The sequence below is a fragment of the Ovis aries genome, chromosome 5, assembly GCF_016772045.2.
Source record: "Ovis aries strain OAR_USU_Benz2616 breed Rambouillet chromosome 5, ARS-UI_Ramb_v3.0, whole genome shotgun sequence".
NCBI lineage: Eukaryota > Metazoa > Chordata > Mammalia > Artiodactyla > Bovidae > Ovis > Ovis aries.
This window is the reverse complement of record NC_056058.1, coordinates 60,708,693-60,734,321: the sequence shown is the minus strand read 5'-3', so window position 1 is coordinate 60,734,321 and position 25,629 is coordinate 60,708,693. Positions and strand designations below refer to the sequence as shown.

The following is a 25,629-nucleotide window of genomic DNA, read 5'->3' as shown; positions in this document are numbered from 1 at the left end:
CCAACCAGCAAGGCAAGCTAGCCGAGCTGTCCCTCCCACCGCCTAGCGCAGACGTGGCTGGCGTCCAAGGACCCCGTCCTGGGCGGAAGTCAGCGAAGAGGCCAATGGCCTTCAGGTGGCTGCCAGCCCACAAGGCCGGAGGGGGCGGGGCCAGGACCGGAGGGGGCGGGGCCGGGACCAGAGGGCGGCTCCTGTGGCGTGCACACCCGGAAGCGCGGCCGCGTCAGCGCTCAGAGCCGGTGGAGGCGTAGTCACCGCCGCAGCCACCACCTCCTCCTCAATCATGCCGGTAAGTGGTCGCGCCGTCCCCGCCCCGCGCAGACCCGCGGCCTCCGGCTTGCTCGGCTGCACCGCCGTTGGGTCAGACGTCCCTCTTCAATGGGCCTGGCAGCGGCCGGAACTGTCGCCTCACTTCTTGCCCCTCCCACCTAGCTCCCCACAGCTTCTGCGACCCTCCAGAAAATCGGATCCCCAAAAGAATTTTATCTGGGAGTCAGGCTTCAGCATATGGAAGCGCCTAACCTTCATGCGATTACAAGCCTGAACCTTTCATGCATAGACGGGGAAACTGAGACCACCCCAACAGGGGCAGGGAGTCGCAGAGATCACACAGGTGGCTATCAGGAACGGGGATGGCTGGTCTCTGCGTGTCCCACCTGGATGTCTCTTCTGGCAGAGCTGGCCTGAAAGAGGGGTTTGCGGTGGCTTTTGCCTCCCATATAGGACAGGCGTTCAGAGATCTGTGTTTTTCTTCGCTTCCCCTGGCCACTTTTGAGTTTCAGGTTGAGCCATAATGAATGGAAAGAGTGCTTTCACCCTTTCCTACCGGTCACTTTATGAACCTGAACCCATGGGCTCCAGAGAGGTTCAGGGTCCTGCCCAAAGTCACCAGTTGCTCAGTGGCAGAGTTTGGGATGGGCAGAGCAGGTCTTAGGGCACCTTTGCAACTGACTCAGTCTCATAGTCTCATTTTGTAGGTAAAAATTTAAGGCCTTTTTCAAATTACAAAAAAAGGTCCACTGGTTTATTCAGGGTGGTGTTGAGAAATGGGTGCGCTCAGATTAAGCCCCTTATCTTCAGGGTCCAAGTCTCTCCTGGTCTCACATGATAATTGCTCAATAAAAGTAGTCATGCTGGCTTGGGAGGAAGTTCTGTTCCTGATCTGATCTCGGGGCTTCTGGCTGGTGTCTTGTGGTGCTTAACACTTTTCCCCAGGGTTGCCTGGTTTTATGGCTCTGCTCCAAGTAGGTACCCAGAGGTATCCCACAGATGCCCTGTGTCTTAGCAGCCTAGCTTTGGGGAGCTGACAGGTGAGCTAGAGACTCCTCCGGGCCAGGTCACAAACATCTCAAGTGTCATTCCCCTTGGGTCTTGCCAGGCACCTTGAGACAAATCCTCAGACAACTCTAAGTATGAACAAAGAACCTGACAGAACCAGCCCTCCCGGTTGAGCAAATCTGCCTGTGACAGTGTCAGAGAACAGCACTAATCACTCTGGGTCTGGGATAGTGGAGGCTACCAGGTTTTGGTGGCTGGGTGGCATGAGGGAAAAGCCAGTTCGAGGGTGGCTCTATTCTAGGTTCACTTCTGGGAATTTATTTTTTATACCTCTGGGGATTTTGACGAAAGACCAGAGTGGATGATCAGAATGAAGAGGGCACTTGGCAGTATTATCACGAGATGAACAACTGAAGGAAGAAGGGTATTAATCAAGGGACTCACACCAAAGCTGGAAAGGGAACAATGAGTCACCTGAGAGGCTTCTCACACAAACACTTGGAATCTCCGAAACTTCTTTGAAAAAGCTGTGCCCCAACCCCCACCCTTGCCAGCTGGTGACTTTAGACACACTGCTTTACCTCTCTGTCCCTTGATTTCCTCAGCATACAATGGGGATAAAAACTGCAACCTCACAGGACTATCATTAGTAGTAACAGGAAAAGTGCCAGTTAAATTCGTAGCTCAGCCACTGACATAGTCCTGAAGCAATGGTAGCTCTTGTGTAGACCTAGAACAAACTGGGTAGAACTACAGCAGGCAAGTTTCAACCCTGTGTTAACAAGGACCACCACAGTGGCTGTTCTCTGTCACCCTGAGTGAGTGACCTAACCTCAGCTGTCAAGAAGTGATAATACTAAGGCCTATCTTGTGGGGTTGTTGTGATGATTAAACAAAGACATGCATGGACAATGCCTGGCACATAGTAGGCACTCTTATCTTAGTAAATTCCCAATCATCAAGGTGTTCAAAGACTGAATGTTCTGGATATTTGAGAAAGCATTTCGCCTCTGGGAGGCATCTGGATAGTATTACTCCATTCCATTCCCGCCCTTCCAGTTCTGAGATTCTATTAAAGGATTGCACAGATGACTGGGCTTTTTCATCTTCTTTACAGAAACTGTTTTATAGGTGGCAGAGCAGAGGCGCTGAGGGGCTGACTCTGCAAAGTCAAGCATTCAGTGGTGGGGCCAGTCCTGGGATTCTCTGTAAAGAATGGATTACTCTACTCATTAAGGAGTCTTTCCACAACCCCCATATTTACTTTTGCAACTCAGAGGTACTGGAAGAGAGCCCTGAATAACGATTGCCTGTCTGCTGGCTTCTGACCTCTGTACTGTGCAGGATGGAAAGAGACCTGTCCTTCATAGCCAACAAAAGAAAGCTCTAGAGATCTATTGACTTTAGGTCCTCGGGCAGCAAAAACCTTGTGCTTCTTCCCAAAGTGTCCCCATCTGAGGGTTTCTGCAGCCCCATTTGCTGGTCCAGAACCAGCAAGGTGTCCCTGGAGCCAGGAAAACCTGGATTCACGTCCCAACCTCCATATATACCCACCACGTGACTGGGTAGCTTAGTTAACCCCTGGAACCTCAGTTTTCTCCTAAGTATAGTAGGGTGACTAGCTCCCTTTCCAAGCTGGGTGGGGACTGACTTAGATACTATATAAAGAGCATTTCACGTAGTGGGTACTCAACAGATTTAGGTTTTATGTTGGTCTTGCAAACCCATTAAAGCTTTGGATTGGTATACAGATGCAAGCTATTGACCAATCTTTTGTTGTTGTTGTTGTTGTTGTCGTGGACCATTTTAAAACTCTTTATTGAATTTGTTACAATATTGCTTCTGCTTTATGTTTTGGTTTTTTGGCTGTAAGGTATGTGGGATCTTAGCTCCCCAACCAGGGATCGAATCTGCAACCTCTTCATTAGAAGGCTAAGTCTTAACCACTGGACTACCAGGGAAACCCCCACCCCCACCGACTAATCTTGATTACCAGTTACTCTAGAGCTGCTGCTGCTGCTGCTGCCAAGTCACTTCAGTCGTCTCCGACTGTGTGCGACCCCATAGACGGCAGCCCACCAGGCTCCCCTGTCGCTGGGATCCTCCAGGCAAGAGCACTGGAGTGGGGTGCCATTTCCTTCTCCAATGCAGGAAAGTGAAAAGTGAAAGTGAAGTTGCTCAGTCGTGTCCGACCCTCAGTGACCTCATGGACTGCAGCCCACCAGGCTCCTCTGTCCATGGGATTTTCCAGGCAAGAGCACTGGAGTGGGGTGCCATTTCCTTCTCCAATGCAGGAAAGTGAAAAGTGAAAGTGAAGTTGCTCAGTCGTGTCTGACCCTCAGTGACCCCATGGACTGCAGCCTTCCGGGCTCCTCTGTCCATGGGATTTTCCAGGCAAGAGCACTGGAGTGGGGTGCCATTGCCTTCTCCGTACTCTAGAGCAGGAGTCAGCAAACTTTCTTAAAGGGCCAGACAGTAAATACCTAAGTCTTCATGAACCATATGGTCTGTTACAAGTCCTCAACTCGGCCATTCTAGTGTGAAAGTAAATGAATGAGCTTAGCTGTGTTTCAGTAAAACTTTACAAAGCCAGGTTGCAGGCAGGCTGTAGTTTGCCAGTTTGTGTGCTGGAGCAGCATCTTAAACTATTATGTGGGCAGGAATGAGCTGGGTGTCTTGTTAAAAACCGAGGATTCTGATTCAGGAGGCCTGAGGGTAGGACCTGAGAGTCTGCATTTCTGGCATGTTCCCAGATGATGCTGATACTGAAAGCCACCTGTTAAAGGCAAGATTTTGGAGTCCCCACTAGAAATCCTTATTTCCAGAATTTGTTGTGGTTGTTGCTGAATGGTCACAAAATTAGCTGAAAGAATCAAATGTGTTTAACTAGAAGAAAAGGAAGACTATTTCTTTAAGGCAAGTTTTGCAGATTTGGCCTCAGTAAAATAGTGGTTTGCTGGTTGTGTAATGATGGTGCAAATGATGATTATATAACTCAGCACTGAAAAACCGAAGTACTTCACTCTTGGCCTCAGTTTCCCTTGTACAGCATGATGATAATCCAGACCCAAGATGGTTTGAGACTTGGAGAGAGCCTGAGAAGCCACTTAGACCAGTTTTTCTCAGGTGTGTGGCCTTACCCTTCTGTCTCTCCTCAGTTCAGTTCAGTCGCTCAGTCGTGTCCGACTCTTTGTGACCCCATGAATTGCAGCATGCCAGGCCTCCCTGTCCATCACCAACTCCCAGAGTTCACTCAGACTCACGTCCATCAAGTCAGTGATGCCATCCAGCCGTCTCATCCTCTGTCGTCCCCTTCTCCTCCTGCCCCCAATCCCTCCCAGCATCAGAGTCTTTTCCAATGAGTCAACTCTTCGCATGAGGTGGCCAAAGTACTGGAGTTTCAGCTTTAGCATCATTCCTTCCAAAGAACACCCAGGGCTGATCTCTTTCAGAATGGACTGGTTGGATCTCCTTGCAGTCCAAGGGACTCTCAAGAGTCTTCTCCAACACCACAGTTCAAAAGCATCAATTCTTCAGCGCTTAGCCTTCACAGTCCAACTCTCACATCCATACATGACCACAGGAAAAACCATAGCCTTGACTAGACGGACCTTAGTCGGCAAAGTAATGTCTCTGCTTTTGAATATACTATCTAGGTTGGTCATAACTTTCCTTCCAAGGAATAAGCGTCTTTTCATTTCATGGCTGCATTCACCATCTGCAGTGATTTTGGAGCCCAAAAAAATAAAGTCTGACACTGTTTCCACTGTTTCCCCATCTATTTCCCATGAAGTAATGGGACTGGATGCCATGATCTTCTTTTTCTGAATGTTGAGCTTTAGGCCAACTTTTTCACTCTCCGCTTTCACTTTCATGAAGGAGCTTTTTAGTTCCTCTTCACTTTCTGCCATAAGGGTGGTGTCATCTGCATATCTGAGGTTATTGATATTTCTACCGGTAATCAGGATTCCAGCTTGTGTTTCTTCCAGTCCAGTATTTCTCATGATGTACTTTTCATATAAGTTAAATAAGCAGGGTGACAATATACAGCCTTGAAACACTCCTTTCTCTATTTGGAACCAGTCTGTTGTTCCATGTCCAGTTCTAACTGTTGCTTCCTGACCTGCATACAGATTTCTCAAGAGGCAGGTCAGGTGATCTGGTATTCCCATCTCTCTCAGAATTTTCCACAGTTTATTGTGATCCGCACAGTCAAAGGCTTTGGCATAGTCAATAAAGCAGAAATAGATGTTTTTCTGGAACTCTTTTGCCTTTTCCATGATCCAGAGGATGTTGACAATTTGATCTCTGGTTCCTGTGCCTTTTCTAAAACCAGCTTGAACATCTGGAAGTTCACGGTTCATGTATTGCTGAAGCCTTGCTTGGAGAATTTTGAGCATTACTTTACTAGCGTGTGAGATGAGTGCAATTGTGCAGTAGTTTGAGCATTCTTTGGCATTGCCTTTCTTTGGGATTGGAATGAAAACTGACCTTTTCCAGTCCTGTGGCCACTGCTGAGTTTTCCAAATTTGGTGGCATATGGAGTGCAGCACTTTCACAACATCATCTTTCAGGATTTGAAACAGTTCAACTGGAATTCCATCACCTCCACTAGCTTTGTTTGTAGTGATGCTTTCCAAAGCCCACTTGACTTCACATTCCAGGATGTCTGGCTCTAGATGAGTGATCACACCATCGTGATTATCTGGGTCTTGAAGATCTTTTTTGTATGGTTCTTCCGTGTATTCTTGCCACCTCTTCTTAATATCTTCCACTTCTGTTAGGTCCATACCATTTCTGTCCTTTATCAAGCCCATCTTTGCATGAAATATTCCCCTGGTATCTCTAATTTTCTTGAAGAGATCTCTAGTCTTTCCCAGTCTGTTGTTTTCCTCCGTTTCTTTGCATTGATCGCTGAAGAAGGCTTTCTTATCTCTACTTGCTATTCTCTGGAACTCTGCATTCAGATGCTTATATCTTTCCTTTTCTCCTTTGCTTTTCGCCTCTCTTCTTTTCATAGCTATTTGTAAGTCCTCCTCAGACAGCCATTTTGCTTTTTTGCATTTCTTGTCCATGGGGATGGTCTTGATCCCACTCTCCTGTACAATGTCACGAACCTCATTCCATAGTTCATCAAGCACTCTATCTATCAGATCTAGGCCCTTAAATCTATTTCTCACTTCCGCTGTATAATCATAAGGGATTTGATTTAGTTCATACCTTAATGGTCTAGCGGTTTTCCCTACTTTCTTCAATTTGAGTCTGAATTTGGCAATAAGGAGTTCATGATCTGAGCCACAGTCAGCTCCTGGTCTTGTTTTTGTTGACTATATAGAGCTTCCCCATCTTTGGCTGCAAAGAATATGATCAATCTGATTTCGGTGTTGACCATCTGGTGATGTCCATGTGTAGAGTCTTCTCTTGTGTTGTTGGAAGAGGGTGTTTGCTATGACCAGTGCATTTTCTTGGCAAAACTCTATTAGTTTTTGCGCTGCTTCATTATGCATTCCAAGGCCAAATTTGCCTATTACTCCAGGTGTTTCTTGCCTTCCTACTTTTGCATTCCAGTCCCCTATAATGAAAAGGACATCTTTTTTTGGGTGTTAGTTCTAAAAGGTCTTGTAGGCCTTCATAGCACCATTCAGCTTCTTCAGTGTTACTGTTTGGGGCATAGATTTGGATAACTGTGATATTGAATTGTTTGCTTTGGAGACAGAGATCATTCTGTCGTTTTTGAGATTGCATCCAAGTACTGCATTTTGGACTCTTTTGTTGACCATGATGGCTACTCCATTTCTTCTGAGGGATTCCTGGCCCACAGTAGTAGATATAATGGTCATCTGAGTTAAATTCACCCATTCCAGTCCATTTTAGTTCGCTGATTCCTAGAATGTCAACGTTCACCCTTGCCATCTCTTGTTTGACCACTTCCAATTTGCCTTGATTCATGGACCTGACATTCCAGGTTCCTATGCAATATTGCTCTTTACAGCATCGGATCTTGCTTCTGTCACCAGTCACATCCACAGCTGGGTATTCGTTTTGCTTTGGTTTCATCCCTTCATTCTTTCTGGAGTTATTTCTCCACTGATCTCCAGTAGCATATTGGGCACCTACTGACCTGGGGAGTTCCTCTTTCGGTATCATATCATTTTGCCTTTTCATACTGTTCATGGGGTTCTCAAGGCAAGAATACTGAAGTGGTTTGCCATTCCCTTCTCCAGTGGACCACATTCTGTCTGTCTCTCCTCAGTGGGTTAAAAATGGAGGGTCCCAGGGCCCACCCAGAGCCACAGTGCCCACTGAGGCAGCCTGCAGACCTGCCTGGTCCCCAAGGCCCGAAGTGATTCTTATGTGCACTGAGGCTGAGAAAACTTAATTGGTTAATGGTTTAGATAAGGGAACTGGGGCCCTTAAGGGCAAGGATTTTGCCTGAGGTCTTCCAGTAAGATACAGTGCTATGCCCAGAATTCCTATTAAGGTAACAGATTTGAAATACTCCATGAAAAATGTAGCCATAGTTTTTTGTTTTTTTCTTCTTTTTAAGGGATAGAAAAGAGGGAAGTGGAATAAAGTAATAACAATAATAATCAGAATAGCTAACTTTCTTTTTTTATTTTTTTTCTGGCCACACCACAGAGTTTAGTTCCCCAACTGGGGATTGAACCCCAGCCTTTGGCAGTGAAACTGCAGAGTCTTAGCCACTGGGTCACCAAGAAAGTCCCTGATAGCTAACTTTTTACCCCAGTGGAACCTACTACTAGGCTTCAATCTCTTTACCTAACATACTAGTTATCTATCAGTCCTGATTAATTACCCCCCAAACTTAGTGGTTTAAGGCAACAAATATTCATTAACTTACAGTTTGTGAGAGTCAGGACTCTGGAAGCAGTTTACTGGTGTTTCTGGCTCAAGGTCTCTTGGGAGGTGCAGTAACCGTATTGTCCAGGGCTGTGGCCCTCTGAAGGAGGATCAGCTTCCAAGAGGGCTCCCTCACATGGCTGTTGGCTGAAGGGCTCAGTTTCCTCTGGAGTGAATGATCCTAGAGAGAGTAAGGCAGACAACACATGTCTTTTATGAGTTAGCCTCCAAGGTTCCCTAACATCACTTCAGCCATGTTCTACAAGACATACAGGCTAACCCTGAGACATTGTGGGATGAGACTACTCAAGGGCATAAATACCAAGAGGCAGAGATCATAGAAGAGAAGCAAAAGGCAAAGGAGAAAAGGAAACATATGCCCATTTGAATGCAGAGTTCCAAAGAATAGCAAAGAGAGATAAGAAAGCCTTCTTCAGTGCTCAGTGTCAAGAAATAGAGAAAAACAATAGAATGGGAAAGACGAGATCTCTTCAAGAAAATTGGAGATACCCAGAGAACATTTCATGCAAAGATGGGCATAATAAAGGACAGAAATGGTATGGACCTAACAGAAGCGGAAGATATTAAGAAGAGGTGGCAAGAATACACAGAAGAACTGTACAAAAAAGATCTTCATGACCCAGATAATCATGATGATATGATCACTCATCTAGAGCCAGACATCCTGGAATGCAAAGTCAAGTGGGTCTTAGGAAGCATCATTACAAACAAAGCTAGTGGAGGTGATGGAATTCCAGTTGGGCTATTTCAAATCCTAAAAGCTAACACTGTGAACGTGTGGCACTCTATATGCCAGCAAATTTGGAGAACTTAGCAGTGGCCTCAGGACTGGAAAGGCTCAGTTTTCATTCCAATCCTGAAGAAAGGCAGTTCCAAAGAATGCTCAAACTACTGCACAGCTGCACTCATCTCACACGCTAGTAAAGTAATGCTCAAAATTCTCCAAGCCAGGCTTCAGTAGTACGTGAACCGTGAACTTCCAGATGTTTAAGCTGGATTTAGAAAAGGCAAAGGAACCAGAGAACAAATTGTCAACATCCATTGGATCATCAAAAAAGCAAGAGGGTTCCAGAAAAGACATCTACTGCTTTATTGACTATGCCAAAGCCTTTGACTGTGTGGATCACCACAAACTGTGAAAAATTCTTAATGAGATGGGAATACCAGATCACCTGACCTGTCTCCTGAGAAATCTGTATGCAGGTCAGGAAGCAACAGTTAGAACTGGACATGGAACCACAGACTGGTTCCAAATAGAGAAAGGAGTACATCAAGGCTGTTTACTGTCACCCTGCTTATTTAACTTATATGAAAAGTACATCATGAGAAATGCTGGGCTGGAAGAAGCACAAGCTGGAATCCTGATTGCCAGGAGAAATATCAATAACCTCAGATATGCAGATGACACCACTCTTATGGCAGAAAGCGAAGAGGAACTAAAGAACCTCTTGATGAAAGCAAAAGAAGAGAGTGAAAAAGTTGTCTTAAAACTCAACATTCAGAAAACTAAGATCATGGCATCTGGTGCCATCACTTCATGCCAAATAGATGGGGAAACAGTGACAGACTTTATTTTGGAGGGCTTCAAAATCACTGCAGATGGTGACTGTAGCCATGACTGAGCCCACATGGAGAGTCCAGAAACCTGAGTTCTTCTACTGGCCCAGCTTTAGCTCACTGGGAACCCAGGCAGATTCTCTCCCTTTCTAGGGCTTAGGCGCTGCCTCTGAGGCACTTGGAATGTGACAATGGTCTCTGTACTTCAGAATCACCATGGAAGCTTATTGGCGGTAATAGACACCTCAGCCCTCTGGATTGCTGACCAGAACCTCTAGTTTTTAATAAGCTCCCAGGTGATTCTAACGCAGAGAGTGATAATCAGCACTGCTCAGAGCATGCCCCTCGCCCCCGACCAGAGTTACTAGTGATCCTGAGGCAACCGCATAACTGAAAAATCAGGATGTTGAAGGTGAGACTAGAAACCAGCATTTTCAACTTCCTTCCCAGGTGATTTGATACTTGTGTGCCAGATACTGCTAAAAATTTTCTAGGGATTCTGTCCTTTAACACAACCACCTCTGAGATACAGAGACCCTGAGTTACTCCACTATACAATTTAGTAGAGTGAGACTCAGGCTCCTGATGAGTCTGATGACAGCCCGATCTTGCCTTTCTCTCTGCCCTCTGTCTTGGGGCCCTGAATGGGCCTGCATGCTAGTGGGTGTGGGGGTCCCTCTGCAGGACCTGGCTCATGGTCCCCTTTGTCTGTTTCAGAAGCACGAGTTCTCCGTGGATATGACCTGTGAAGGCTGCTCTAACGCAGTCACTCGAGTCCTCAACAAGCTAGGAGGTGAGTGAGTGGCCCTGGGTTGGGGGTGGGGTGGGGAGACTGGTACACTTATATTAAATGAATGCAGGCATGGAGCAGGAGAATCTTGAGTTTAAGCTGATAATAACAGTGAAACCAAAACATACTGAGTTACTTAGCATGTGCCAGGTACTCTGCCTCATGGCCTCTGTGGATCATGTCATTTAATCCTCACCACAACAACTTCAGGTAGTTTCTTTGACCATCTCTGTTGCCAGCAGGAGGGAACTGAAGTTCAAAGAGGTTGAATGATCTGTTGGTATCACACAGCCAGTAAATGACTCAGCCAGTAAATCTGGCCTGGAGGCGCCCTTGCAGGACTAGTTACTATGTTACATTCATCTCCACTGTGGTAATTTTTGTTATGTGATACATTGGAGTGTCATCTTCTATTAAGATTTTAAAAGTTGTAACATTCTAAGAAACAAACTTTCAATCAGTCATGCTGGCAGAACTGCTGCTGCTGCTGCTGCTAAGTCGCTTCAGTCGTGTCCGACTCTGTGCAACCCCATAGACGGCAGCCCATCAGGCTCCCCCGTCCCTGGGATTCTCCAGGCAAGAACACTGGAGTGGGTTGCCATTTCCTTCTCCAATGCATGAAAGTGAAAAGTGAAAGTGAAGTCGCTCAGTCGTGTATGACCCTCAGTGACCCCATGGACTGCAGCCTACCAGGCTCCTCCGTCCATGGGATTTTCCAGGCAGAACTTCTAAAGCACCCCTTTTGGGTCTATTTAGAAAACCATTCTCCAGTCCCCTCAATTCTCATCTGCGGAAACTGAGGCCCAGAGTGGGCTAGGGTCTGGTCCTGGGGTTCCATGAGATAACGACAGAGTTGTGATCAGGGTCCTGGGGGCAATCTGTCTTTTAAGATTTTCATTTCTAAAACCCTGGATAATAAAACACCCAGTTTTCTTTCTTTTTTAATTTATTTTTAATTGAAGGATAATTGCTTTATAATATTTTGTTGGTTTCTGCCATACATCAACATAAACTGGTCACAGGTATTCATATGGCTCCTCCTTCTTAAACTTTCCTCCCAACTCCCACTATTGCTGTTCAGTCATCAAGTCATGTCTGACTCTTCTCAACCCAATGGACTGTAGCACACCAGGCCTTCCTGTCACTCACCATCTCGGGGAGCCTGCCCAAGTTCATGTCCATTGAATCAGACCTCCCACAACAATAACACCCAGTTTTCCAAGGGCTCTCATGGGGTTGTCATCTTGTTAGCACTTAAAACAGTCCTCTTAGCTATACTTTCCATCTGTGGAATGGGGATGTTGACACCAGGCCCCAGAGGGGGAAGTGACTTGCCCAGAGTCTCATAGTGAGTCCACGGCTAATTTCTGCAATTTCTGGACTGTAAACTGGAACCTGAACTTGAAAAAATCTGAAACAATGGAAAGAACTTGACCACTAACTTCCTGTGGGACCATGGCCTCCTCTTCTGGGGCCTGGCTTTCCCCAGCTGTGGTATGGCAATGTCAGTCTCTTAGCTTTGCTCTGGATGCTTTAAGGTGAAACTCCACGGCTTCCCTGGTGGCTCAGGGGTAAAGACTCTGCCTGCCAGTGCAGGAGACATGGGTTTAATCCCTGGGCTGGGCTGGGAAGGTCCTACGTGCCACTGAGCAGCTAAGCTCGTGCACTGCTGAGCCTGTGTTCTAAAACCCGAAAACTGCAATGCCTGAGCCCATGTGCCGCAACTCCTGAGGCCCATGTGCCCTACAGTCTGTGCTCCGCAACAAGAGAAGCCACTGCAGTGAGAAGCCTGGGCGCCGCGACTGGAGAGTGGCCCACACTCACCACAGCTGGAGAAAAGCGTGCACAGCAACGGAGTTCCAGCGCAGCCAAAAATAAATATTTTTTTTTCTTTTTTAAAAGAGTGAAACCCTGCTCGGAAGCCCCTGTATACAAGCTGCAGGTCTGGATGAAGTGAGGGCCGGCCTGCTTTCACTCTTGCCAGCTCCAGAACACCTGCCTGGGGACCTGGGCTGCCAGAAACACAGCTTTGAAATCCACTGGGTCGGATGATCCGAGTGTTTTCCAGCTCTATGATGCCACCAGAATATTTTCTCTAAAGAGGAGGGAGGCCCTTTTGAAGCAAAAGACAAAACCCAGAGTGTAGCCAGGATGCACTGCCCTCAGCCCCTGGTGACCAGTAGGTCCAGAGTTAGAGGTTAGGACTGAATCCTGTGCCATGTGCTTTTTGAGGCCCCTTCACTGGTGCTTGAGGACCTGCCTCTGAGCTTGGGCAGGTGTCTCCCACCTTTCACTACTGTTCCCACTTGGGTGGCCACTTAAGAGTCAGAAGGGTTTTCTGAGTCAGTCAGGCCACAGATGAGCAGTGCTGGGCGTGAGGAATCACAGATCAGTGGCATACTTGACCTGGAGTGCCCACAAGGGCCCCAACTCCTTCATGTTCCAATGGGGAGACTGGGGCCTGTGATGGGCAGGACCAGCCGATCAGTGGTGAAGCCAAGCCTGGGACTCTGCCTTTGTTATTTCAACAAGACCCGTTTGTACCTACTCACATATGCCAGCAAGGGTCCTTAAATGGACACAGCTCTTTAGGAGGGCAGTTCTGCAATATCTGTGAACATTTAAAGTACACCAGTATTTTGCCCCACACTTTCCATTTTATGAATTCATGTTATAGAAATATTTTCGCAAGTTTTATAAGATATGTTCAAGTATGTCTACATTGTTTTGATCATAGTGAAAAATTGGAAGCAACCTCAGTGTCTCTTAGAGGGGGACTGAGTAGACGGATGGTGTGTGTGCACAGTTGCTCAGCTGTGTCCAACTCTTTGTGATCCCATGGCCCGTAGCCCTACAGGTTCCTCAGTCCATAAGATTCTCAAGGGAAGAATACCAGAGAGGGTTGCCATTCTCTCCTCCAGGGGACCTTCCTGATTCAGGGATCAAACCCAAGTCTCTTGTATCTCCGGCAGTGACAGGCAGATTCTTTACCACTGGGCCACCTGGGAAGCCCTGTGATACAGTAACACTGTGGGCTATGGTGTGGCTGTCAAAAAGAATGAAGTACGTCTCTATATGGCAAGGTGTCCTGGACACTGGAAAGTGACATATAAGTAACTTGTTTACAGAGTATGATGCCACTTTGGAAAATGACTTTTCATTTGTCCATTAGGAGAAACACTGGATGGGTCCTATTGTTCAGTGATTCTTAGAGGCAGGAAATAGTAGGAGCCCTTACAATTTCAAATTATATTCAAAAATGCTTGTCTTTTTTTTTTTTTAATGGTGTATCTAGGGACTTCCCAGGCAGTCCAGTGGTTAAGACTTCATGCTTCCACTGCAGGGGCACAGATTCGATCCCTGGTCAGGGAACTAAGATCCCACAAACCACAGAATGTGGCAAAAAAAAAAAAAAAAAAAAAGGTATGTCTGTATTACTTTTGCAATTAAGAAGAAAAAACATTTTTACAGCCCTTATTTAGAGGAGAGATGGACAAATTATAGCCTTTGGGCCCACAGTCTGTTATTGCATAGCTGAGAATGGTTTTTACACTTTTTCAGGCTTGTAAAACAATATGGGGGGCTTCCCAGGTGGCTCAAGTGGTAAAGATCTGCCTACCAATTCAGGAACCACAAGAGAAATGGGTTTGATCCCTGGGTCGGAAAGATCCCCTGGAGAAGGAAATGGCAACCCACTCTAGATTCTTGCCTGGGAAATCCCATGGGCAGAGGAGCCTGGCAGGCTGCAATACATGCATTCGCAAAAGAGTCAGACACAAAAGCGAAAGTCGCTCAGTCATGTCCAACTCTGTGAGCCCCTGGACTATACAATTCATGGAATTCTCCAGGCCAGAATACGGGTAGCCTTTCCCTTCTCCAGAGGATCTTCCCAACCCAGGAATCAGACCCAGGTCTTCCACATTGCAGGTAGATTCCCTGCCCCCTGAGCCAGCAGGGAAGCCACAACACCACCAAACAATCTACAGAAGACGATGGGGCAGAGTCTGTGCAGCTCACAGTTCCTAAACCACGGGCTCTCTGGCCCTTTACAGAAGTTTGCCAATCCCTGGTCTAGAGGAGAGGGAAAGAATGGGGTGAACAGTTTAAGAGCCTGACTGGGTACATGTCTGTCCTCCCCACCCTACTTCCTGCAGGAGTTCAATTTGACATTGACCTGCCCAACAAAAAGGTCTGCATCAACTCTGAGCACAGCGTGGACACTTTGCTGGAGACCCTGGGGAAAACAGGAAAGGCTGTCTCCTACCTTGGCCCCAAGTAGAGAGGCCCCGTCCAGCAGCCTGCAGGATGGACCAGCATGGGCAGGTGGGTGAGGCCCCGACATGGCCACCAAATATGTCATTACCCAATGCAAACCACAAGCTCAGGGACTCCTTCCAGTCTCCCATGAGCAGACCGAGCGCTGCTCGATGTATCCCAGGGACCCCACTGTGACTTTGGGCCATAGTTTGTGATCAACAGGGTTTAAGTGTAAGCATCTGGGCCTGGGCAGTGTGTCTTTTACTTTGGTCATATAATGGTCCCTTCAGAGGTGTTATACTTCACATACTCCCTAAGCTTTGTTCACTGACCAGGTAAGTGAATTCACCTTGGCTTCCAACCCCACTTGGAACTGTTGTCGGCTTCCCAAACATGCCCTTTGCCCAGACTGGTGCAAAAACAGTGTTATCAGTTTGGTAGCTTCTTAAAGCCTACCATATGACCCAGCCATTCCTTGCCTACTATTTACATAAGAGAAATGGGAAGCACTGTCCTTACAAAGACTTGTAAATACTGGTAGTGGCTTGACTTGTAATAGCCCAGAGCTGGAAACAACCCAGTGTCCATCACTAGGGGGGTAAACAAACTGTGGTATAGCCATATAATTGAATACTATTGTCCACGCAACAACTCCAGTGAATCTCACATATAAAAGGAGTGAGTGAAAGAAGCCAAGGAAAGGAAACATACTGTATGCTTTCATTTATGGAAATTCTAGAAAAATGAAAACTAGTCTGGTGAGGGTATGTGGGTGTGTGTGTGTTAGTCGCTCAGTCATGTCCGACTCTTTGCGACCCCATGGACTGTAGCCCACCAGGCTCCTTTGTCCGTGGGATTCTCCAGGCAAGAATACCGGAGTGGGTTGCCATTTCCTTCTCCATGTGGGTGTATTCATCTGATATGTTACAGGTCATCACATTGTACACTAAAATATGTGTATAACATGACAGTGTACCCCCAATAAAGCTGTCAAGGTGAAAACAAAAACCACAGCAGCGTGTTTAAGCTGGCTGTTCCCTTTGATTTTACACGATCCAGAAAGGCCGGTGGCACTGTGCCAGCACTCTTCACTGTGGAGCCAGGGCAGACTTCAGTCATCCGTGCGGCGTTCCTTCCCTCTGTGCCCAGTCCCAGCCTCAGAACCCTTCAGAGCACAGCCCTCCTAGGGCTCACCGGCCCTGAGTATCTCTAACGCGTGGATGACAACAATCACGACATCCCTAATGTCGGCCAGGGCTCTCACTGTAATCAGGAAACACGAGGCCTGGAGAAGGGAAGTGACTTGACCAAAGCTTCACGCAGATGAGTGCCAGGAGCAGGCTGCAAGTCAGGTGTCCAACTGCCTGGCGGGCCAGGGCAGTGACCTTCAGCCGCAGCCTCCTTCTTAAGGGTAGGTGTTGGAATCTGCGCCGTGGCGATGTCCTGTGTGTCTGGTGACATCACACGCAGATCACAAGATGCCAGGTGTGCCTGTCTCCTCTTCCCCTTTCTGCCCACAGATACAGCCATGTTCAGGAATGAGCCCAGGGTGAATAATCGGTATTCCAGGAGTCTGGTTTTAGCTCTGCCCTCAGTTCACACTCTGACTTTGGACATTTTTCTTTTATTCCTGAGACCTAGTCTTCCCTCCTGTAAAATGGGGCTGTAACCTCTACCTTGCTTTCCTGCCTTGTGGGGGTTGCTATGACGTCCCTCTGAATATGAAGGATGCTTTTTAAAGGGAGAGCAATGTTTCCACCATACCAGTGTTCATCATGGGGGTTCCTGTGTCCCTGCGGTTTTGGGAGGGAGGGTGGGACCCTGGGCCCCTCCATCTAACCTAAGTAGCCCTATTTTATATTGGGTATAAGATTGTGTTTATAAAAGTCTCTATGACAAGGATGGATGGAGGAAGGGAAAAGTTACTCAGTGGCTCCACACATGGGGGAGCCCCAGTGTAGACACACTGAATTGGAAACTCCTGACTTGAGCATGTAAATTTTAACTAAAAAATTAATACCTAGACTTCCCTGATGGTCCAGTGGTTCAGTGGCTAACAGTCTGCATGCCCAATGCAGGGGGCCCAAGTTCAGTCCCTGGTCAGGGAACTAGATCCCTCATGCTGCAACCAAGACAGCCCAACACAGCCAAACGAATAAATAAAAATACCTGCCAGTTGTAAACCATGTATAGCTTAATGTGTGTTTTTTCTCATAGTAGGCTCTTCTGTTTAAATTGAGATTAAATTCTCATAACGTTCAGCTGACCATTGTCATATGTGCCACTCATGGGCCTTTACAGTGTGTCCAGAGTGTTGTACCGCCACTCTAATTTCAAAACTTTCATCCCACTGGGAAGACTCCCTGTACCCATTTAAGCTCACACTCATTCCCCACTGCCTCCTCTCTCCGTCCCCTGGCAACCACAAGTCTGCTTTCTGCCCTTCTGGACTCACCTATTCTGGATGTTTCCTATAAAAGGAAACATTACGTGACCTTTTGTGTCTGGCTTCTTTCACTCAGCATAATGTTTTCAGGATTCACTCAAGCTTAGCATGTATAAGTACTTCATTCCTTTCAATGACTAGATAGTTCTCATAGTAGTTTTCACTAATTTATCTATTTTAGCTTTTTTTTTAAAATTATAGGAACTGTCAAAACTATACAAGTAGAGTCGTAAAATGAATCTCCACATGCCCACCTCCCAGATCAGTTATCGAGTCATTGGCATCATTTCATCCATGGCCCACTCTCACCACCCCTGTATTCACAGCAAATTCAGGCATCATAGAGTTTGGTCTGCACACCTGTCAGTAACGATGTGTAGTATGAAGGGGCTCCTGGAGGTTCATGCCACAGTGCTGGGTGAGGATCACTGATCAAGCCAGTTTTACTCCCACACACCAGGCAGCATCTGTCCCTGAATCTGTTTTAAGAGGCTCCCCAGTGACTGATTCGAAGCCAGGTTCAGGAACCAGACGATGAATGTTTATTGGTTATGAGGTCTCCTTGATCATCTGGCTCTTAGCAGATTTGTTTGCTCATGGCTTTTTTCTGTTGCCATCCCAGTATAAGTTGAAACAAGACAGAGGAAGAGCTCCAGCAGCCCTGGGAGAGCCTGGAAGAGGGCTTCAGCAGTGATCGGCTTAGCAAGGTCAAGGCATTCTTGTAGGAGCGGTGTGCAGGCCTGGACATGGGGTTCTTAGTCCTACTCAGCACATGGGTTTCCCACTTCCCGCCCTGCAACTGCCTCTTAGTGAATCTTTACTGCTTCTGTAGTGTCTCCATGTGCACAGCAGATGGCACCAGTGTTCCACCTCACGTCTCATTTCTTCCAGGACGCTGATCCTCTCCTGCCTTCCAGACAGACCTAGGACCTGGCAATCCCGCTCAGCAATGGTAGTTCCTGCGGAGACCGTCACTTGCCCTGCTCCTCTGTAGCTTCCCTGCAATAAAGTCAAGCCGATTTTGCTGGCGATACTGTCTCTCGCCTGGTCTTGTCACTTGCTTACGTGCTGTGCTGTGCCGCTCACATGTTGCTGTGAAGGAAATAACTACAGTGCTTCCTCGGGTTGGCGTTCTGACAGCTCCCAGGTCCAGTGGATCCTGAATCTTGGCTGTGTGAGCTTTTGCAGATCACTTACCCTCTCTGGGCCTCACTTTTCCTCATCTGTAAGTGAAGGTGTTGGGTTAGGTTGGTGATCCTGTTTCTTTTCACTACTTTCTTAGACTCCATATGTTGAAAAACTTTTGTCTGTCAAGTGAATGCATTTAAGGGACGTAAAATTGTATGGTAGTGGGAATAATAATGGGAAGATGTGCTTGTGTATCATAATAATGGGAAGAGAGAGACTGTCTGGGATAGAGTCTAAGCTCCACATCTCCCAGTAATCTCTTGATGTCCACAGGCATAAAATGTAACAGCATCTCTTGCAAATGGTGGTTGTGGGGATTAAATGACTCATGTAAATCACTTAGAGAGTGCTTGCCAGTTAGAAATCACTCAGTAAACATTCTCTATTCACGTACATTTTTTTGGTGTGTATTTAATTAATCAAATATCTATAGAGATGGCAACTAGAATCCCAGTCGACCTAAAAGTTAATGCCTCACGGAGTTGATTCAGTTATATCAAAACAAAGGGGATGTTTTCATTTGTATAGCTTTATTTACTTTTTAAAAATACTTTAAAGCGGCAGCTCTCAGACTATTTGATCTCAGGACCCTTTTACATGCTTGAACATTTCTGAGTGTCTCAAAGAGTTTATGGTTATGTGGGTTATGCCATGTTAGAAATTAAAACAAATGTTTGAAACGCAAGAATACATAAGCACATCTCCCATGAGCCATTGGGGCGAGATGAGGTCATCGCACAGCCTTTAGATCCTGGAAACTTCACTGCGTGATTGTAAGAGAAAGAAAAAAAAGGCATCTGGTGGGAGCAGTTTTGACCTGGCATTCCTACTGAAAAGTCTTGGGAACCACATCACTGCTTTGATCAGTGACCTGGGATGAGACCTGGCTCTGCCTTCAGCCACCTGTGACCTTGGACCAGTCACCTCATCTCTCCCAGAAGCAGTTTCCTCGTCCGTGCAGTGCACAATATCTGCACCTCAGGGGCCTTAAGTAAAACTCTGCCAGCTCTAAACTGTGTGCTGGTGTAATTCTGGCCCCATTATGAGAGTTTTAAAACAAGTCTCATCCATTTCTGCCTCTGTGGTCCCTTAGGGGCACAGGGCCTCTCCCAGCCTTCAAGGTATCTAGGTGTCTTGGCCACAAGATGGCGCTCTTCATTGGCTTTGACCATCCATGGAGATGAAGACCATTTCTGTGGACTCTGGGAGTACAAACTTGAGTTTTTCCATTTTCACAGCTTCCCAGGAGACCTGGTTGATGCTGGCTGGCCCACTGGGAACGCCCAAGGATGGAGACATTGGTGCCTCTTGGGGCGAGTGGTCCTTGGAGGAGTTCCTTTCCTTTGATTCTTCTCCACCCTATCACTCCCTGCTGGAATCCAGGTTTCCAGCTGAGACCCTAGGTTTTGCTCTTAAACACCGCAAGCAGCGGGAGCCAATGAGATTTCACAGCAGGGTGTGTGTGTGTGTTGGGGGGTGGGGAGCAAATGTGTCCACATGTCACCCCGTGCTTGCCCCAGTGCCTGACCCCAGCCCACCTGCCCAGGCTTCCCAGCCCTCTCTGCAGCCAGCTGCATCTCCCAGCTGCCTTGCTTTTGTTCACACTGCCTCCAGATGGAATGATCTCGCCCGCCTCCCCCTGCTGCCTGTCTCCACGTACAAATTCCTTTCCCTCCCTTGCATACCACAGCCTCCAGGAAACCTCCACAACTGGAAGTAATTTATCTCTCCTCTTGGCCCTCCCAGCATTTATCCTCCTAGCTTCAGGGCTGAGGCAAAGCTTTTCATCCACGTGTCTTTCCTGTCCTCAACAATCAGGCCACACATCTGTTCCCTCAGTGCAGAAAGCAGGCACAGTGGGGATATTTGATTGGATGTGTAATGGCTGCTATTTGAGGGCCGTTTATTGTGCATCCTGCCCTTATGTTTATGTCATTCATTTTTTTTTAAATTTATCTTTTAATTGAAGGATAATTGCTTTACAGAATTTTGTTGCTTTCTGTCAAACATTAGCTTGAATCAGTCATAGATGTACTTATGTCCCCTCCCTTTTGAACCTCCCACCCATCTCCCATCCCATCCCACCCCTCTAGGTCAATACAGAGCCCCTGTTTGAGTTTCCTGAGCGGTACAGTAAATTCCCATTGGCTATCTATTTTGCATACGGTAATGTAAGTTTCCATGTTACTCTCTCCATACACCTCTCCCTCCCATCCCCTCTCCCCGTGTCCATAAGACTGTTCTCTGTGTCTCCACTGCTGCCCTGTAAATAGATTCATCTGTACCGTCTTTCTAGATTCCATATACATGTGTTCGTTTATGATATTTATCTTCCTCTTTCCGACTTACTTCACTCTGCATGATAGTCTCTAGGTTCATCCACCTCATCAGAACTGACTCAAATGCATTCCTTTCTATGGCTGAGTAATCTTCCATTGTGAATATATCCCACAGCTTCTTTATCCATTCATCTGTCAGTGGACATCTAGGTTGCTTCCATGTTCCAGCTATTGTAAACAGTACTACAATAAACTTTGGGGTACATGTGTCTTTTTCAGTTTTGGTTTCCTCAGGGTATATGCCTAGGAGTGGTATTGCTGGGTCATATGGTGGTTTTATTCCTAGTTTTTTAAGGAATCTCCATACCGTCTTCCACAGTGGCTGTATCAATACACATTTGCACCAATGGTGCAAGAAATTCCCCTTTTCGCCACACCCTCTCCAGCATTTATTGCTTGTTGACTTTTTGATGATGGCCGTTCTGACTGGCGTGAGGTGATATTTCATTGTAGTTTTGATTTGCATGTCTCTAATAATATGACATTCATTTTTATCTGGTCCCTGTAAGACAGTGGACCAGGACAGACTCGACTCAGACATGGTAGATGTGTGGGAGGCATTCTTTGAGTTAATCTTACGGAGGCAGAAATTACCTGATCTGATCCTTTTAGCAGGTTTATATTTTTGTAAAAGGTCCCTGTGTGAATACAGCAGTCTGGAGCCCCTCTTGGGGCTCACTATTCCAGGCTCCCATCACCTTTGCCTCTGTGCACCTTCCCCCCATGTCCTCCATGGCCAAAGCCTTACCTTTTCCAGTGCTGACATCCCCAGGGCTGGAGAGAAGCCACACAGGCCCTATGGTGCTGGAGGCAGAGCCCCAGCAGAGTCCAGTGGCTGGACTTGGGAGAGGGCAGCAGAGAGTCCACAGAGGGAGCCCCTCGACTCTGAGCGAGCTTGAACAAGTCATCTCCTATCCATGTCTCCTGTTAAATACAAGTTTTTGACTTTTTTTTTAAAACAACTTTAATGAGGTATAACTTCATTTGATAAATGGCACACAACTTAAGCCTATATGTACTGTTGAAGGATATGTAGACACACTCATGAACCTATCACCACAATCAAGAGAGTGATGTTTATCACCTGGGAAACACTCATCAGACTCCTTGGTAATCCTTCCACCCCTCCCTCCACCCGCAAGTAACCACCAATCAGCTTTCTGCCACTATCAATCAGTTTTCAGTTCCTAGACTTTTATATAAATACAGTCATACAGAATAGACTCATTTCTGTCTGGCTTTTCCCGCTCACCACAGTAACTTTGAAATTCACTCATGTTATTGAGGTCTCAATAGTTTATTTCTTCCTATCACTGAGTAGTATGCCGTTGTATGGCCATACCACAAAGTATTATTCATTCAACGCTGATGGACACTGGACTTGTTTCCAGTTTTTTAAACTACTCTCTGGTGCTGGCCAGGTTCCACAGCGGCTCCACAGGACGCAGGAGTGTGCAAACCAAGGCAGATGTCAAACCAAGGCAGATGCCAAACCAAGGCAGCTTGACATAGTTTTACCTACCCAGCTCCCTCCTACAGCCAAGGTATTGAGCCGCACTCAGGACTTGAGCAGATCTGGGTTAAAATTCTACCTCCACTGCGTACTAACTGCATGGCCTTGAGGGGAAAGTAACGGATTCTTTTGTGCAACTCACTTCCTCATCTGTAGAATGGGGATCATGATATATCTACCTCAGCTGGCTATTGTGAGATTATATAAGGTGGCTTACGTAAGATTCTGAGACTGAAATAAGAATGCCTAATACTTGATGGTGGCATTCCACAAATCAAGTCTTTTGAACAAAAAGTTTCACCATTATACAATTTGAAGTTTGAAAACTAGAATTTGCAGACCTACAGATCTGGGTCCTTTCAACCCTGCAGACTACGAGAAGGAAAAATGGACCCTCAAGCATTGCGCTGAGTAGGAGGAGAGCGGTGGTTGTTCAGGTCACAGCCCTCTCCGTGGCATTCTCCTTTAATTAGGGATGGTCTCTTCAAAAACACAAGCCTATAATTTCTGGGGAGTGTCCCGCAGAGCTGCTTTTAGATTTCCATGTCTTTCGGGGCTGTGGTCACTTCGTTTACGTGGATGAGAGAGTGCTTATCTGCTCCCCAGGAAGGGAAAGGTCTGCAGGTCTCATGACTGCCAGTCAGAACTTTGAAAGAGAATATCAAAGCCTCTGGAAACAAGGATGTTATCCCCCACTGGTCTGCTCATCCTGGGCTCCTAGCATCCTAGTCCTTTTAGGACTAAAAATCCCCAGACAGCTAGAAGCCAGCTGGATCTTAGATGAGAATGCAGGCTCTGCAGACAAACAGATGGGTTCAGTGCCAGCCTGGCTGTTTCCTGATGGCATGGGCTTGGGCAGGTTGCTTAACTGTCCTCGGGATCTCAGTTTTCTCATCTGTAAAATAATAACTATGCCTTTTTTCACAGTGAAATGAGGTGATGCACGCACACAGTGGGTGCTGAGCCTGGCTACTGTTATCATCACTGCAGGGTTTGGGGGAAGAAGATGGCTGGTTGTCCAGTCCAATATCCACACAACCCCCTACCCTGCCTCCCCCCAGTGGTGGGCCCCCAAGTCTTGGCCTGCACACCAGCCCTGAGAGAGAGCTCTACAAGCAACTGGCTCAACTCTGGACAGCTCTGGGCGGCGGGGAAATTCTGGTGTTGAGCCCACATGCACCTCCCTGGCACTTCTCACAATGGAGGCTAGGTTTATCATGATACTCAGGCGTCAGTCCAGCACCCCCATGGTGGCACCTGGCCCACCCCCTCAGCTCTTCCTCCGGAACACAGCTGGAGTCATCAGACCACCTGGTCACCAGCCTCCTTGTTAATGCCCCCCCCCTTTTTTTTTAGCTGTACCTCAGGGCAGGTAGGATCTTAGTTCCCTGACAAGGGATCCAACTTGCACCCCCTACAGTGGAAGCATGGAGTCTTAACCACTGAACTTCCAGGGAAGTCCTTGTTGATGCCCTTTTGATAGTGGAAGCACAGAAAACACAAGAGGGCCAAGCAGCCCTGGGCCCCCACTGCTCCTAGGCCCACCCATACGGTTCCTGGCACCCGGCACATGTGGAAGCGGATCCCCTACCCCACTCCACTTGACATTTTGGGGAGTGGGTTCCTGAATCCTATGGCTCCATAACAGGCCTGAGGCTACCTGGTCAAGCCGCTGCCCATCTCAGACCTGACCCCTCCCCTGCTCAGTCACTGCCACTCCCAGGGCCCAGTTTGGAAACCATCCTCCCTTAAGCAGCCACTGGTGGGTATCTAACTCCTTTTTTTTTTTTTTTTTCTGGTCTAAACAGAAGCTGTGGTTCCCTCTGTGTTCCTGGCAATTAGAGAGGCCAGAAAAGCCACTGAGATGGTAGGAAGGGCTAGAAGGAGAGGTGGAAGGTTAGAGGCTGGGGAAGCAGCCCAGAACCTCTAAGAGCTTCAAATGCCCTCCAGCGCTGTGAGACAAGCTCCCCAGACCCTTCCATCACCACCTCCTGCCTCTGCCTCCTCCACACACCAAACTCCAGAGGTAGCAGAGGCCTTGAGGAATTCTAGAATGTTAGAACTGGACAGCTCTTTAGAAAGAAAAACTCCTACTGCCTCATAATGGAAATATCTAAGTTATGATGATGATACAGAAATAAAACCATCTTATTCATAAATCACTCCCTGCATTATAATCTCTACATGATGAAGAAAGTCTGTGTAATGTTTTGGTGTATTTCTTTCTACATCTTCTTGGTGCTTATGTAAATATTTATGTGCATGCATGCTCAATTGCTCAGTATGTCCAGCCCTTTGCAACTGTAGCCCACCAAGCTCCTCAGTCCACAGGATTCTCCAAGCAAGAATAATGGAGTGGGTTTCCAAATCCTCCTCCAGTGGATCCTTCCAACACAGGGATCGAACCCACATCTGATGCATCTCCTGCATTGCAGGCAGATTCTTTACCACTGAGCTACCAGGGAAGCCCCATAAACATATACATATATATGTAAACATAAAAGGCAATATACTGTAGTGTTTCAAAACTCAGGCTCTGGAATTAGACTGTGTGCGTTTAAATCCCAGCTCCATATCTTACTGGCAAATTATTTAACCCACTAGTTTATTTATTTAACCCTCTCTAGTTGCAGTGCACAGGTTTCTCATTGCAGTGGCTTCCCTTGTTGCAGGGCGTGGGCTCTGGGACGCTGTGGGCTCAGTAGTTGCAGCTCCTGGGCTCTAGAGCACAGGCTCAGTAATTTCAGCACACGGGCTTAGTTGCCCTGCTGCATGTGGGATCTTCCCGGATCAGGGATCAAGCCCATGTCCCCTGCACTGGCAAGGGGATTCTTTACCACTGAGCCACCAGGGAAGCCCTCAATAATCATTTTAATAACTTTATTGGTGCTGATGTTTTGTAACCTGCTTCTTTCACTAAGTAGTTTCCATGGACACATTTTCATCTTGGATGTATTATCTGTGGCTGCTTCTTCACTACAATGGCTGAGTTGGATAGTTGCAACAGAGATTGTCACAAAGTCTAAAATGCTTACTATCTTTCCCTTTGCAGAGAAATTTTATCAGTCCATGGACTAGATCAGTAATTTCACACTGTGCTCTATGGAAACCCAAGGTTCCTACAGGTGCTTCAGGGGAAAGAGAAATAGATGGTGAGGGTCCAGGCCCCCAGCACTTTTCTATCAAGATTGATTCTCTCGGGAATTCCCTGGCAGTCCAGTGGTTAAGACTCCATGCTTACACTGCAGGAAGCATGGATTCAATCCCTAGTTAGGGAACTGAGTTCCCACATGCTACAATGAAACGAAAGAATAAAATAAAAAATGACTGATCCTCTTATTTGTTAAGATTAACCACCTCACACCAGTCAGATTGGCCA

The 25,629-nt window shown here is 46.9% G+C and overlaps 1 protein-coding gene across 3 annotated transcripts; it reads left to right on the top strand.

Moving 5' to 3' along the window:
• The first annotated feature begins 220 nt into the window (after positions 1-220).
• Positions 221-24,412, top strand: ATOX1 (antioxidant 1 copper chaperone). Of its 3 annotated transcripts, none has more exons than XM_027969197.3 (4): positions 221-289; positions 10,435-10,510; positions 14,662-14,830; positions 23,178-24,412. In XM_027969197.3, the coding sequence occupies exons 1-3, from the start codon at positions 284-286 to the stop codon at positions 14,784-14,786; spliced, it is 207 nt and encodes a 68-aa protein (XP_027824998.1). In that variant the 5' UTR covers positions 221-283; the 3' UTR covers positions 14,787-14,830; positions 23,178-24,412.
• Positions 24,413-25,629: the final 1,217 nt, after the last annotated feature.

Coding starts and splice junctions, on each gene's coding strand:
- ATOX1 (XM_027969197.3), top strand. Junction 10,511..14,661: donor AGTCCTCAACAAGCTAGGAG/GTGAGTGAGTGG, acceptor TACTTCCTGCAG/GAGTTCAATTTGACATTGAC.